Below are 15,203 nucleotides of genomic sequence, written 5' to 3'. Positions count from 1 at the left end.
GAATAGCTTTTATTTCCTTTGAGGGTGGCAGGAAGCCAAACAGAGCGAAAGAGAGATACGGAAACCGACTGCTCAATATTCCTTTATTTTAGAAAATAATAACAGTGATAATACAAAAATAATTAACTGTGCAAAAAGAGAGTCAACTTACACTGCAAAGCCAGGTGTGTCTAAAACAGCACACTCAGAACAAAGCACTTAAAACATCTGGATGCAGCGTGGTGGGAAAGAGGCCCAGAAAGGTTTCGTTAAGGCAGGGAAGACCTCTCGCCCCCTGCAACCTCCTACATGCACACCTGCAACCAAGCTGCTTTGACAGGTGAACCAGGTTGCCTTGAATCATGCCTCCTCTCTCCAGAGAATGAAATGGCTGAAGTTGACTTGAGGAAGGGAGATGGGGAGGAGGGCAGGAGGAGGGACGGATGCAAAGGGCACGGAGCCCAGCGAGGGTCGTCGCCTTTTGCTGGGAATAAGAAAAAAGAGGAGGTGGTGTTCCTGCCACCTCAAGTCTCTCAAAGCTGCAGGGTTTAAGAGAAGCACATTCCGTTTTTTAAAAGGCAACCTTTTAGACTCCAGGTTGGAGCAAATGGTTGGAGGGTAAAACTGGAGATTAAGGCGGGGGCTTCAAATCAGAGAGCAGCTCCCAGACACCCCACCAGAGGCCCAGACAGGTCAGGGAAGGGGAGGGGGAAGGTCAGCGTGGTAAGGAATAAACAGTCCAGCTGCACCAAATATCATCGCCACACGCCGCCGCCTCCTCTGCTGGTGCGAGGGTTCAAGGCAGGCGTGCTGGAGGGCTTCTTCCCAGCTTTGGCGGCGGCCTGGGGTCTCTCGCGCCCAAACCCCGAAGCACCCACGCGGCGTGCAGAGGCCATCTGAGGAAGGAAGAGGGGGTGAGCGACAGTGGCTTTTGACAGACACCCGTTCCTCGACATGACAGACCAAAACCTCCTATAAGATTTAAGCTTTCTGCTCCCTGGTTCGTTAACCTGCCTCCCCACCCCTTCTCCGCCATTCCTGAAAATTAAAGAGCAACTCCTACCTCAGAATTTCTCCCGCCCCTTCCAAAAGAGTGGCGCACGTACCTCTTTCCTCATGGCGTCAATCAGCTTGGGGTTGGGGTTCCGGCGCGCTTGCAGATTTGCATCGCCTTTGGCATCTGTCCTGAAGCAAAAACACCCCCACCAAAAGGAGAGAAAAAAAGGGAAGAAGATGGGAATTCTGCTTCAGAACAAAACTGAGGCATCCTGCCGCCCACCAAAATCCTGTACAAAATCCTGCAGTAACAGCAGCAAGAATATTTTTATTTTATTTTATTTTTAAAGAAATTTTTATTGGTTTTACAAAGTTTTTATAAACACAAACAAACAAACAAACAAACATGTATAATTTCATATCCTTGCAGCAAGAATATTATTGACCCAAAAATGGAAGCAAGAAGAACTACCAACATTAGAAGAATGGAGGATGAAATTGATGGACTACACAGAATTAGATAAGCTAACAAGAAGGATCCGAGACCGGCGGGACGAGAGGTTTACCGAAGACTGGACTAAATTTACTGAGTATCTGAAAAGTATTTGTGATGATCAGATTACGTTTGTAGGACTACAAGAAGTTCTGTGAGGAGTAATTTAAGAAATATTGTAAAATTGGAAAGGGAGAAATGATTTGTTAGAAAAGGTAAAGGCAATATTAAGTTAAGAATTGCAGGAGAAATAATCAAGATGGGAGGCTATCAGAGATGCTGAAGGAAGTCCAAACAAGGACATATGTATAATAATTTGTGTGGTATGTCTTAAAAAATTGTATGCTAAAAATTAATTAAAAATATTATAAAAACAAAATCCTGTACAATGGAATTCAGGCCCCTTCTATAAAAAACCAGGAAACCCTAAAGCCTGTCTCTTTCCACCGCAGAGGGCAACATTTTTTGAGGAGCCCTGTCCAAACCCTGCCACCACCCCCCAAAAAAGAGGTTGTGCCTGGACTCAGGAAAATACACCCCCCACACACACACCTCAGCCTTACCCATTCTGGCCTATCTCGCGCAAGTATTTATACAGGTCCTCTGGAGAAGGCACAGCCCTGCCTTTGGCCTGGTGGTGCCTCAGCAGGCGTGAAACTTCAGCGACCTGCTTTGGGGACAGGATCCCCCCCTCGTGGGCTGCGGAGGAAAAAGGGAGGAAAAGATCAGGGAATGGGCCCACAGAATTCATACTAGAGGGATATCCACTGCCACTCATGGGATGGCCAGATACCAGGGTTTTGCCTTGGGTGTAAAGAAGAAGAGTTTGGATTTGATATCCCACTTTATCACTATCCTAAGGAGTCTCAAAGCGGCTAACAATCTCCTTTTCCCTTCCTCCCCCACAACAAACACTCTGTGAGGTGAGTGAGGCTGAGAGACTTCAGAGAAATGTGACTGGCCCAAGGTCACCCAGCAGCTGCAGGTGGAGGAGCGGGGAATCGAACCTGGTTCACCAGATTACGAGTCCACTGCTCTTAACCACTACACCACACTGGGGCAGCGCTGCTTCCGGGTGCAAGCAGCCTGGCCTGGCCTGCCTACCTTTGAGCAAAGGTACTTTGGTTTTGTGGACGGCAGTACTGCTGGGCTGCTGGATGTGAATGGTGCTGGCAGACGCCTGGGCCGGATCCCACAGGGCTGTGGACCGTTCGTGGTAGGACAGCGACGTGCCTGGAAAGGAGGTCGGGAAGATTTTGAGCACTGGTTCTTTATTTACTTGCACCCAGGTCTTCGGCCAAAGAGGCAGTCCCCACCCGCAGGCTGACAGTCTAAAAAAGCAAAGCAAAGGCCCGCAACGCGCAAGGGAAAGGCAGCAGGGAGGGAAGAGGACAATCAAAATGGAAAGTCAGCCGCTGGTTTCTAAACACTTGTTGCAATTATGACTGGTTGGCACAGCTCACGGGCAGGAGGTGCCGCTGGCAAAGCTGGTGAAATGAGCCCCCTGAGCGCAATCTCCCCCCACGGCAGCAGCCGGATGCAAGAGGGAGAGACCCACAGAATGCAGGAAGGTGGAAAGCTGTCTTGTTCAGAGTTGGTCTCTCTAGATCAGTACTGTCTCTGCTGACTGGCAGAAGCTCTCCAAGAGTATTGGTCTTAGAGCAGGGGTCGAGAAAGATCGCTAGCAGCAGTCCGGTGCTCTGCAAACCTTGAACGCCCTTCCAGCCACTGCCTTGAACATCACCCATAGGGAGATGCACCACCCACAGGTGTTAGGATATAGTTCCGTTCCACCTTAAAAGTGAACAGGCAGGACTGCTGTGTGTCACATGCCTGTTTACTTCCAGCACTTGCTGGGAACTTCCGTTTTGTATATTGCTTTTGCTTCCTGCTGTTTTGCTGGAGATGAAGGGAAGCAGACATGTTTTCCTCTGTTCCTGAACTATGCTGAATAAAATGCGGTACATTATACTTCCATATTTCTCTGTCCGCCTCTTCTACTGCGAGAAGATTTACACACTCTGCTGATAGAGCGTGCACGGGTCTCTAAACGTATCTGAGGCTCGTGTCGCTGATTGATGCTGTTCCAAGGGAGACCGGCTGCCGGCCAGTGGCTAGAGCCAGCTGGGGGTCTTCCCAGCAGTATCCCAATAACAGGTGGGCGCAGCAAGGGGATGGGGAGCGAGCGAGGGGCAGCCAGGAGCCACAAGAGGACCGCAGAGCTCCTTTGTGCAGAAGGAGAAGGGGCCTGGGGCCTGCGCTTACCAAACTGTGTCTGGTTCGTGGCAGGTGGTGGGCTGTCGGTGGAGACCCTTTCCTGCTTCTGCGCAGCAGTTTCATATGCAGAGCGGTCCAAAATCTGGAGAGGAGACAGGAGTTAGGTGTGCATCCTTCCCTCCTTCCTACACACCCATCTCCTCCTTGGCCAAAGGAATCAACAAGGAAGCGGTCAAGCCTCTGCAATTACTCTCCTAAGACGCTACAGAAATAATTAACAGTCAAGAATTCACTGTGGATAAGAACTGAAAATTTAAATAACATAAAGTAAACCTAGAATAAGTGTCTTTAAGCAACCTGATTAAAGACAAAATCTTTATTTAACACTACCATGATGCACTTAAAACTTAGTTACTTAAAACTAAATTATGTCCCATCTTACCATGAGTCAAAGGATGCTTTTCTGTGTAAAAAAGAGCCACTATCAGGATTCTGAAGTTAAGTACAGTCGTACCTTGGTTTTCAAACAGCTTAGTTCTCGAACGTTTTGCCTCCAGAACGTCGCAAACCCGGAAGTGAGTGTTCCGCTTTGTGAACTATTTTTGGAAGCCGAACGTCCGACGTGGCTTCCACAGCTTCCAATTGGCTGCAGGAGCTTCCTGCAGCCTATCAAAAATCATGCTTTGGTTTCTGAACGTTTTGGAAGTCAGATGGACTACCAGAACGGGTTCCATTCAACTTCCAAGGTACGACTGTACTATAAAAGGATGCAAGCCGCATACTGCATACCCTCCAACATTCCTCAGATGAAAATAGGGCATCTCTCTCTCTCTCTCTCACACACACACACAGAGAGAGAGAGAGAGAGAGAGAGAGAGAGAGAGAGAGACTCTCCTCGGCCCCCCATTTTTATGTCCCCTCCTGTCCCCACAGAGCATTTCCTATCAGAAGAAGGATGAGGGCCACTACACCAAAATGATGCATTTCAAGATGAGAAAGCTTGATCTGAAATCAGCCCAGCCTGCAAGGAAGGACTCCCATCATCGCAGTTCACTCCCACCCCTACAGACTGAAAAGAGAAAGAGCAGAGATTAGGTTCACGGCGACACACACCAAACGCAAGTAGTAATTCAAGTCGGGCTGAGGCACTTGAGCTCCACCCTCCAAACTGCTCTGCTGGAGGGTCTCTCCCTCGTGGCCTGCTGCCTCAGCCATGGTCTCATCTGTGTCATCTGTGAACGGGTGCTCCGCCAGGTTATCAGGGTGGAAAGGCAGACCTGAAGCAGGCGAGAGAGAGACAGAAACAGAGAAATATGGGAGGCCCGGGTTTAAATATCTGCTCAGTTGCAAAAGCCCACTGTAGGCAAATCACTTGCCGCTTTCAGTCCCCTTGCATTTTAACTTTCCTTTTTTTTAAACCACAAATTTCCAGATAAAATTCACACATGCATGTCAGGGATTCTTCAACTGTGATCCCTGCACTGCAGGGCTTGGACTAGGATGACAATTTCTATCTTTTTATGCCTTTATGAAGGGCAGCCATGCAGATAAAATATTTCCAAAGCATGAATGCAAGTCAAATAACAAAGAAGAGAAATCGATGGGCCTGACACTTCGGCCAATATATATTTTCAAAAAACCTGCAGTTGTTCCACAATGACATTAATAAAAGTCCTCACAATGGGTGGTATTAAATGATGCTACGTTTTTCTCGCGAGCAGATCCATTGAAATTAATAATAATAATAATAATAATAATAATAATAACTTTTTATTTACCGTATTTTTCGCTCTATAAGACGCACCAGACCACAAGACGCACCAAGTTTTTGGAGGAGGGAAACAAGAAAAAAAATATTCTGAATCTCAGAAGCCAGAACAGCAAGAGGGATCGCTGCGCAGTGAAAGCAGCAATCCCTCTTGCTGTTCTGGCTTCTGGGATAGCTGCGCAGCCTGCATTCGCTCCATAAGACGCACACACATTTCCCCTTACTTTTTAGGAGGGAAAAAGTGAGCCTTATAGAGCAAAAAATACGGTATACCCCGCACTCCCCAGCCAAGACCGGGCTCAGGGCGGCTAACAACCAATAATAAAAACCAGTTTATTGAAATGCAATTTAAAAGATTAAGATACAACATTAAAACAATTAGGGAGCAATCTCATCATAGGAGGAGAAAGGGAAAAAGAAAAAAGGGGAGGGAATCAAACTGATTCTGAGCCAAAGGCCAGGCGGAACAACTCTGTCTTACAGGCACTGCGGAAAGAAATCAGATCCTGCAGGGCCCTGGTCTCATGAGGCAGAGCGTTCCACCAGGCCGGAGCCAGTGTTGAGAAGGCCCTGGCTCTGGTTGAGGCTAATCTAACTTCCTTAGGGCCCGGGAGCTCTAGGGTGTTGCTATATATGACCATAAGGTCCTCCGTGGGGCATACCAGGAGAGGCGGTCCCGTAGGTATGAGGGTCCTAGGCCGTGAAGGGCTTTAAAAGTAAAAACCAGCACCTTAAATCTGACCCTGTACTCCACCGGGAGCCAGTGCAGCTGGAAAAGCACTGGGTGAATATGCTCCCATGGCAGAGACCCCGTGAGGAGCCTCGCTGCAGCGTTCTGCACCCGCTGGAGTTTCTGGGACAGCTTCAAGGGCAGCCCCGCGTAGAGCGAATTACAGTAGTCAAGCCTGGAGGTGACCTTCGCATGGACTTATTACTGGACTTGACCCAACGCACACCTGCTACAGAGCTGTCCACCTGCGGTTCCAGCTGCTGGAAGCCCGGCTGGCTGAGGAGGCTGTAGTTGAAAACGTGGCTGAACTCCGAGGAGAGACGCCCCATGTCTGGGAGCAAGGGGAGCAGATGGCGGTAAGCATCCTGCAGGGACTTCTCGGGGGCGTCTGGCGGGGCCCGTGAAGAGCTGCGCTGGGCGGCAGGCTGGAGGGGGACCGCCTGCGCCCACGCCGGCCCCTCGCAGTCCCCCGCCCCTTGGCTGCTCCCAAGAGATTCCGCCTTCTGGGTCTTCGTCAGAGATTCGGAGGGCTGCGGAAGCTCCAGGTTGGAGGAGGTGTCCTATGGAAGGAGGGCAAGGGGTTAAAAGACAGCGAGCTCCAAAAGCAGCACTGGTCAGTACCCTCCCCCTCAATAAAGCACCCTGCAGCTAAAAGGAAAGTAGTCGTTCTTCACGCACTGTAAACTGAGCAGCAACATGAATCTCTTCTTAACGAAGAATTGAACAACAAATCTACAGGGTCCTTAAGGTAAAGGTAAAGGGACCCCTGACCATTAGGTCCAGTCGTGGCCTACTCTGGGGTTGCTCATCTCGCTTTATTGGCTGATGGAGCCGGCGTACAGCTTCCGGGTCATGTGGCCAGCAAGACTAGGCCGCTTCTGGTGAACCAGAGTAGCGCACGGAAACGCCGCTTACCTTCCCGCCGGAGCGGTACCTATTTATCTACTTGCACTTTGATGTGCTTTCGAACTGCTAGGTTGGCAGGAGCAGGGACCAAGCAACGGGAGCTCACTCAGTCGCGGGGATTCGAACCGCCGACCTTCTGATCGGCAAGTCCTAGGCTCTGTGGCTTAACCCACAGCGCCACCCGCGTCTAAGAACAGGGTTCTTAGAGACTTGTGAATTGTACAAAGGATCTGCTCAAAGGCAAGGGAGCTCTGGAAATTTTGCAACCTTGATCTTGCTGTGATTCACCAGTGTTCGAATCCCCACTTAAGCCATGAAGCACACTGGATGCCTGGATCAGTCGTTGCCCCTCAGCCTAACCTACCTCACAGCGTTATTGCGAGGATAAAATGGGGGGGGGACAGCCCTGCACACGACCTTGAGCTCCCCGGAGGAAAAAGTGGCATTAAAATGCAATAAATAAGCTAACTAGGTTGTGGGATATTGAACGCCAAGAACTAACAGTAGCAGCAGAGAAAACATGCTCCCCTCTTTATTTTCAACTTTCTTGGGCACATGAAACTACCCTATTTTTCGCACCATAGGACGCACCGGACAATAGGACGCACTTTGTTTTAGAGGGGGGAGAACAAGAAAAAAAAATTCTCCCCCTCTCTGCCCAGCACCCCTTCAGTGAAGCGGCAGGAGGCGCTGCACAGAGAGGGAGAGAACTTTCCCCCTCTTGTTTTCCCGCTCTAAAACAAGGTGCCATTTAAGGTGCGTTCAGGCGGCTACCTTGGAAGCCTGGAGAGCGAGAGGGGTCGGTGTGCACTGACCCCTCTCACTCTCCAGGCTTCAGGTTCCTTTCGACCTGCTCTTTGGGGCTGGCGGGGGGAAGCCCACCACCAGCCCCAAAGAGCAGGTCAGGGAGCAGCGGAAAGGCGCAGCAGAGAGGCTCCTGCCATAGCCGCGCGTCACCTCTCCAGCCGGGAGAGGGTCGCGGGGCTATGGCGTCTTTGCTCCATAGGACGCACACACATTTCCCCTTCATTTTTGAAGGGGAAAAAGTTCGTCCTATAGAGCGAAAAATACGGTAACCACAATTACCTTGAATTTCTGCTTAACCCTCAAGAAAGAAGGGCGTTTTCGCTGGCCAGGTTTAATTCAAATCCATCCAACCTCCTCTGGGGAAGGTTCTCAGGCAGGGTGGAAGGAGAAAGAACTTGCCCAAGTGAAGACCACCTGGTGGAAACCCTCACACATAGGGTTCTTCATTGCAAACTGTTTGCTGATCTCCGCCAGCAATTTCTAGATCGACTCTGTATCCCCAAATGGAAACCAGAGTCGGAGGTCATACATTTTCTATTACTGGGGAATGATCAGGAGCTCACCAAGTTAGTGGCTAAATATCTCTATTTGGTTTTTTGTCGTCGGAATACACTGCAGATGTCTGATCTCCCTGGAGACCAAGAGATGTGACGATAGACTGCTCTGCCTCCTTTCCTTTAGCAAATGTTTTGTGCCACTGGGGAAGTGGTAATTCCGCATTTATTTGTTTTGGATGCTGTATGTGGTGCCAATAAAGGCTTTACGATACGAATAAATAAACTAACCAGGATAGTGTTGTGAAGCTGCTACTGCAGGTGAGGCTTCGGAGGGTGGGGGAAACTGGCCTCAGGTCTCTCAGTGAGTTCCAAGCCCAAGAGTCAAACCAGGAATCCAGAGCTCTTTCTCCCAGCCCTGCCTTCACCACCCTCCAGATGCTTCAGAAGAGTGAAGCAATATACCATATTTTTTGCACCATAACACTCACTTTTTTCCTCCTAGAAGGTAAGGGGAAATGTCTGTGCGTGTTATGAAGCGAATGCCTACGGGTGGCGGGGGGGGGGGATCTGCTGCAGTCGTGAGCAGAGGATCCATGGTCCCCCTTCCTTCCCTCCTCCGTGGTTACAAAGCATGGATCCACATGGATCCTCAGGATTTTTGCATTGGGCTACTCCAAACTCACTGTCAGATCACATGTCTGTGGCCACAGCATGAACCACAAAAATCATATATCCACTATTTCATTTAGAATATTTTTTTTCTTGTTTTCCTCCTTTAAAAACTACGTGCGTGTTATGGTCTGGTGCGTGTTATAGAGCGAAAAATACGGGTAGTTCAGGTAAGACACAGTGTTCACGTATGGCAAAGGGATGTGGGGGCAGGAGTCAGTTTTAGCAGTTGTTAAATCCTGAAGCTGAGGCTCCAATACTTTGACCACCTCATGAGAAGAGAAGACCCCCTGGAAGAGACCCTGATGTTGGGAAAGATGGAGGGCACAAGGAGAAGGGGACGACAGAGGGCGAGATGGTTGGACGGTGTTCTCGAAGCTACAAACATGAGTCTGACCAAACTGCGGGAGGCAGTGGAAGACAGGAGGGCCTGGCGTGCTCTGGTCCAGGGGGTCACGAAGAGGCGGACACGACTAAACAACTAAACTAAACAACAACAATAGTAGTCGCTGCTGTCACACACACACCAAGCTGGCGCCCTCTAAAACTCCCAGCCATGGCTGAACTCCAAGGAGAGACACCCCATGTCCAGAAGAAAGGGAAGCAAGTGGCGGTAGTTGCCAGCTGGGAGTTGCAGTTTGGAAAGCTAGGAAGGCGCCAGCTTCAGAAAGGCTGATGCCGAAGGACAAGCCTTGCTGAAGAATAACCAGGGATGGCTTGTGCAGAGGCAAGTCCTGCTTCAAACTTTTTTAGTTGAGATGGGAGTGACAGTCCAAAACATCTGGGCAGTGGGGTTTTTTTAAAAAACATTTTATTTTCTTCCAGTAGCACCTTAAAGACCAACTAAGTTAGTTCTTGGTATGAGCTTTCGTGTGCATGCACACTTCTTCAGATACACTGAAACAGAAGTTGCCAGATCCTTCTATATAGTGAGAAGGTGGGGAGGGGTATTACTCAGAAGGGTGGTGGGAATGGGAGATTGGCAGATAGCTGAGATGAGCCTGTTGACGACTCTTAACGACTGTAATAGGTCTTACAGGAAAAGGCAAGGGGTGAGAAGGTGAGAAATGGCTTAGTCATGTATAATGAGATAAGATTATTACCCATCCCCACCTTCTCACTATATAGAAGGATCTGGCAACTTCTGTTTCAGTGTATCTGAAGAAGTGTGCATGCACACGAAAGCTCATACCAAGAACTAACTTAGTTGGTCTTTAAGGTGCTACTGGAAGGAATTTTTTTATTTTGACTATGGCAGACCAACACGGCTACCTATCTGTAACTGATTTTATTTTCTGTTTTTCCATGTGGGCAGTGTTGTGTTGGCAAAGGCTGCCCTCACCACTCTTCTCAAGAATTTACATTTCCAGTGAGGGTCAAAGCCGGGAGTGCCAGGAGTGAGGACAGCTCTGCTTACGGTGCCAATGAGGCTCTCACCTGCTGCTGCTGCTGCTGCTGCTGCTGCTGCTTCTGGGCTTTGGTGTCGGGCTGGGGGGAGGCTGGGCTGCCACTGGTGAAGAGGCGCAGGGCCTCGTTCCAGTGCGCCTTCATCATAGCCTGGAACTGGCTCATCGTCTCCGCTCGCTGCATCTCCAGCCGCCGAGACTTGGCCTGCAGTTCCCGAATCTCGTCTTGCTGCTTGGAGATCCTGGGTGGGGTTATGGGATGGATGGGAAAGACACCATGGTTCTAGGACAGCCTTCCACATCATGGGAAAAGTTTCATAATATTCAACATGGCGACATATGGCAAATATATTGCAAATCACGATGTGTGTGCATGTGCTTCTCTCCTGAGTCGTGTTGCCCCACTGCACTGAACTATAAAATAACAGCTAAGGTAAAGGTAAAGGGACCCCTGACCATTAGGACCAGTCGTGACCGACTCTGGGGTTGCGGCGCTCATCTCGCTTTACTGGCCGAGGGAGCCGGCGTACAGCTTCCAGATCATGTGGCCAGCATGACTAAGCTGCTTCTGGCGAACCAGAGCAGTGCACGGAATCACCGTTTACCTTCCCGCCGGAGCGGTACCTATTTATCTACTTGCACTTTGACATGCTTTCGAACTGCTAGGTTGGCAGGAGCAGGGACCGAGCAACGGGAGCTCACCCCGTCGCGGGGATTTGAACCGCCGACCTTCTGATCATCAAGTCCTAGGGTCTGTGGTTTAACCCACAGCGCCACCCGAGTCCCTCCACTGTACATAGTTCCATCCTTATTTGAGACATTGTGATATATAGATATACCGCAGTGTTTAGCTGGTGATATATCGCAATGTTGAAAACCAGACACTGCCCAGCCCTCCTTCCCCTTCTCTCTGGCTCCACACACAGCTTCCCCAGCACCCCCAGAAAGACCTCTCCCCGCTTCCAGGTACCTGCCCTCGTAGTCCTCCGCCAGGTGCCTCTGCCTCTCCTCCCTCTCCGCCAGGTCGGCTTTGAACTGGGCTAACTGGCTGGCCAGCTCTTTCTCGTGGTGGCCACTCAGCTCCAGAAGCTGCTTCCTGCCAAGGGAAGGAAAGGGGTCAGACTCCGAAAACAAGAACTTCTGGTTTAAAGCCAAGGCGTTAAAATAAAAAATTCCTTCCAGTAGCACCTTAAAGACCAACTAAGTTAGTTCTTAGTTGGTCTTTAAGGTGCTACTGGAAGGAATTTTTTATTTTGACTATGGCAGACCAACACGGCTACCTATCTGTAACTGGAGCCAAGACGTTGACGGCTCCCCAAGCAGCAGTAGATCTTGAAAAAGGCAGGGATGGGCTCGAGAAGGAGCCATCTTGAATCCACTCATCCTCACTCCCTTTCCCTAGCACAGTCATTAACTGAGGGCGGGGAACCTTAGGAAAAGGCTTTATTATGAAAGTAGGGCGAAGCTCTTCCCCCCTCCCCACCTGTCTCAAGATAAAGCCAGTGGCTGGCCTGATCTAACAAGAGAACACGAGAAGAGCCCGGGCCCTAAGGAAGTCAGATTATCCTCCAAAAGGGCCAGGGCCTTCTCAGTGATGGCTCCGACCTGGTGGAAGGCTCTGTCCCGTGAGACCAGGGCCCTGCAGGATTTAACTTCCATCCGCAGGGCCTGTAAGATAGAGCTATTCCGCCTGGCTTTCAACTTGAACTTAGCCTGATCTTTTATTCCCCTTCCTTCCCTCCCCCTCCCCTTTTTATGAAGATTACCCGCTCTGGGATCCCACAGCTAACTCTCCCCTGGTCTCACCGCTGGCCCAAATACGACTAACTTAGCCAGCTAGCCCTGGTGATCATCTAATGTTTATTGGATGGATTTCCCCCCTAAATGGATTTTTGAATTCTGAATGTATTGTTATTCACGTTTTATACTGTATTTTATGCTGTTTTCTGTTGCACCAATTAAGTGCTTTAAATCAGTTGTTAGCTGCCCTGAGCCTGGTTTTCTGAACTGGGAAGGGCGGGGTATAAATAAAAATTTATTATTATTATTAGATCAAGGCCCATCTGCTCCACATTCTGTTCTCACAAGTAGACGTTGCCTGTGGGAAACCCGCAAGCATACCTATCATGGCTAGTAGCCATCGACAGCCCTCTCCTTCTCCTCCTTTAAGTTGTTTAATCCTCTTTTAAAACCATATAAGTCAATGGCCATCACTGCCTTTTATGGGAGTGAGTTCCACAGTTCCAGCTATGCACTGCATGAAAAGGTACCGTATTTTTCGCCCTATACGAGGCACTTTTTCACCTCCAAAAATGAAGGGGAAATGTGTGTGCGTCCTATGGGGCGAATGCAGGCTTTCGCTGACCCCTCTCGCTCTCCAGGCTTCAGGAAGCTATCCACAAGCCTTGGGAGCCCGCGGGAGTTCCCGCCGGGCTCCCACGGCTTGCGGAGAGCTGCCTCTATCCCGAAGCCTGGGGGCGCTGAGCAGTCGCGCCCCAGGCTTCGGGTAGCTCTGCGCTAGCTGTGGAAGGGCTCCCATGGCTTGTGAAGAGCAGCCTGTTTTGGGGGTTGGGGGGGAAATAAATTTTATTTTCTTTATTTCCCCCCCAAAAGAACTACTTGCGCCCTATGGGGCGAAAAATACGGTACTTTCTTTTATTTGTCCCAAATCTCCGTTTTGAATGTTATGAGAGGGGAGGGACTTTGCTTTATGCCATGCATAATTTTATAAACCTCTATCACGTCTCCAGAGCCAGGAAGGAGGGCTGGCTATCTGCACTGGCATCTAAGGACAGGGGTTCCCTCTGGCTGGAGGCGCGCTTGGCCCCACCTGTGCTGCTCCCTCATGCTGCTCATCTGGCGCAAGCTCTCCTCGTGAACTTCAGCCATGCGCTCCGTCACCCGCTGCTCTAAGGCCACCTTCAGCTCCGACTCCAGCTTCACCTTCTGTGCCTCGTAACGTGCCTACGTGCAAAAGGGGACGGGGTGGGGATGGAAGGGGAAAACACTTCTAGTGTTGCATTTAAGACTTGACACGCTCCTAGTCCTCAAGGAGCTGGCAAAGGCCAGGTACAAAGACTTCAGCTGAAGGTGAAAGCCCTTGAATCAAAGAGGTGCATGCACCAACCTCAGCTCAATGGGACTGCTGTATCTTTAACATCATTATTAGGAGTAGTAGTAGCATTCTTTATTAGTCATGTTTTTGCCATGATGTTTTATCACGTTTTTGATATTCTGTTGGGAGCCACCCTGAGTGGATGGGGAAACCCAGCCAAATGGGCAGGGTATGTATAAATAAATAAATAAATAAATAAATAGTAGTAGTAATAATAATAATTAGCCATAGCAACTCGATAACTGGGCGAGTGGTGCATGATGTCCGTCATCAGAGTCCAGCACTGGCAATCACGGAGCTGCAACAGCAGGGAGAAGCTGCAGCAATCAAAACTCATCCTTTCTCAGCACAATTCAAAGTGTTGGTGCTGACCTTGAAAGCCCTAAATGGCCTCAGTCCTGTATACCTGAAGGAGCGTCTCCACCCCCATCGTTCAGCCCGGACCCTGAGGTCCAGATCCGAGGGCCTTCTGGTGGTTCCCTTGCTGAGAGAAGTGAGGTTACAGGGAACCAGGCAGAGGGCCTTCTTGGTGGTGGCACCCGCCCTGTGGAACGCCCTCTCATCAGATGTCAAGGCAATAACCAACTATTTTACTTTTAAAAGACAACTGAAGGCGGTGCGGTTTAGGGAAGTTTTTAATGTCTGATGCTGTATTGTTTTTAATATTCAGTTGGAAGCCGCCCAGAGTGGCTGGGGAAACCCAGCCAGATGGGCGGGGTATAAATACCGTATTTTTCGCCCCATAGGACGCACCGGCCCATAGGACGCATCAAGTTTTTTGGGGGGGAAATAAAGGGGGAAAAATTATTTCCCCCCAGGTGCTTGTGGGGCCGGCAGCGGGGAGAAGCGCTGCGCCTCCCAGCTGTCCCCGGAGCTTGCGGGGCAGGCAGCGGGGAGAAGCACTCTTCTCCCCGCCGCCCGCCTTCAGATCAGGTCCGGGGACAGCGGGGAGATGCGCTGCGCCTCCCCACTGTCCCCGGAGCTTGCGGGGGAGGCGGCGGGGTCTCCCCGCCGTCAGCCTCCAAACCACTTCAGGAGACAGCGGGATGGCGGCGTTCCGCCTCCCTCTGTCCCCCGACCTTGTGGGGCTGGCGCTGGGGCTCTCCTGAAGCCTGGAGAGCGAGAGGGGTCCGTGCGCACCGACGCCTCTCGCTCTCCAGGTTTCAGCGAAAGCCTGCATTCGCTCCAGAGGACACACACACATTTCCCCTTCATTTTTGGAGGGGGAAAAGTGCGTCCTATAGGGCGAAAAATATGGTAATAAATTACCATTATTATTATTATTATTATTATTATTATTATTATCCATACAATTCAATTATAAACATGGCCCACGTAGTCCAGCATCCTGTTTTCACCAGATGCGTGTGGGAAACTGGCAAGGGGGATCTGAACACAAGCTTCTCTCTCCTTCCATGGCTTCCAGCAACTAGCATTCAGAAACATTACTGCCGCGCAATCTGAAGGCAGAGCATAGCCATGATAGTGATAGAAGGCTGCTTGCCTTCTATCCCTGTGCCATTGAGAGCGTGCTCACTTATGGCTTATGTGTGTGGTACGGAAGCTGTACTACCCGGGACAGGTTGGGGTTGTGCAGGGTTGTTAAGGCAGCAGAGAGCA

General features: G+C 50.1%; 1 protein-coding gene across 2 annotated transcripts in view; it reads right to left on the bottom strand.

Moving 5' to 3' along the window:
- Positions 1-69: 69 nt before the first annotated feature.
- The window catches only part of CNTROB (centrobin, centriole duplication and spindle assembly protein), a 36,281-nt gene continuing 21,147 nt past the window's right edge, over positions 70-15,203 (bottom strand). The window contains exons 10-19 of one of the 2 annotated variants that reach the window (XM_082197554.1): positions 13,299-13,432; positions 11,439-11,564; positions 10,500-10,710; positions 6,410-6,743; positions 4,799-4,962; positions 3,734-3,827; positions 2,573-2,701; positions 2,032-2,167; positions 1,086-1,164; positions 70-875 (exon numbers count right to left, since the gene is read on the bottom strand). In XM_082197554.1, coding sequence (XP_082053680.1) covers positions 735-875; positions 1,086-1,164; positions 2,032-2,167; positions 2,573-2,701; positions 3,734-3,827; positions 4,799-4,962; positions 6,410-6,743; positions 10,500-10,710; positions 11,439-11,564; positions 13,299-13,432 — 1,548 coding nt within the window. In that variant the 3' untranslated portion in view covers positions 70-734. The remainder of the gene's footprint in view (positions 876-1,085; positions 1,165-2,031; positions 2,168-2,572; positions 2,702-3,733; positions 3,828-4,798; positions 4,963-6,409; positions 6,744-10,499; positions 10,711-11,438; positions 11,565-13,298; positions 13,433-15,203) is intronic. The other variant, XM_082197555.1, reaches the window with a different exon arrangement.

The sequence above is a fragment of the Podarcis vaucheri genome (assembly GCF_965113315.1).
Source record: "Podarcis vaucheri genome assembly, chromosome: 13".
In the NCBI taxonomy this organism is placed as follows: domain Eukaryota; kingdom Metazoa; phylum Chordata; class Lepidosauria; order Squamata; family Lacertidae; genus Podarcis; species Podarcis vaucheri.
Note: the sequence above shows the minus strand (reverse complement) of the source record. Positions and strands in the feature narration are given on the sequence as shown.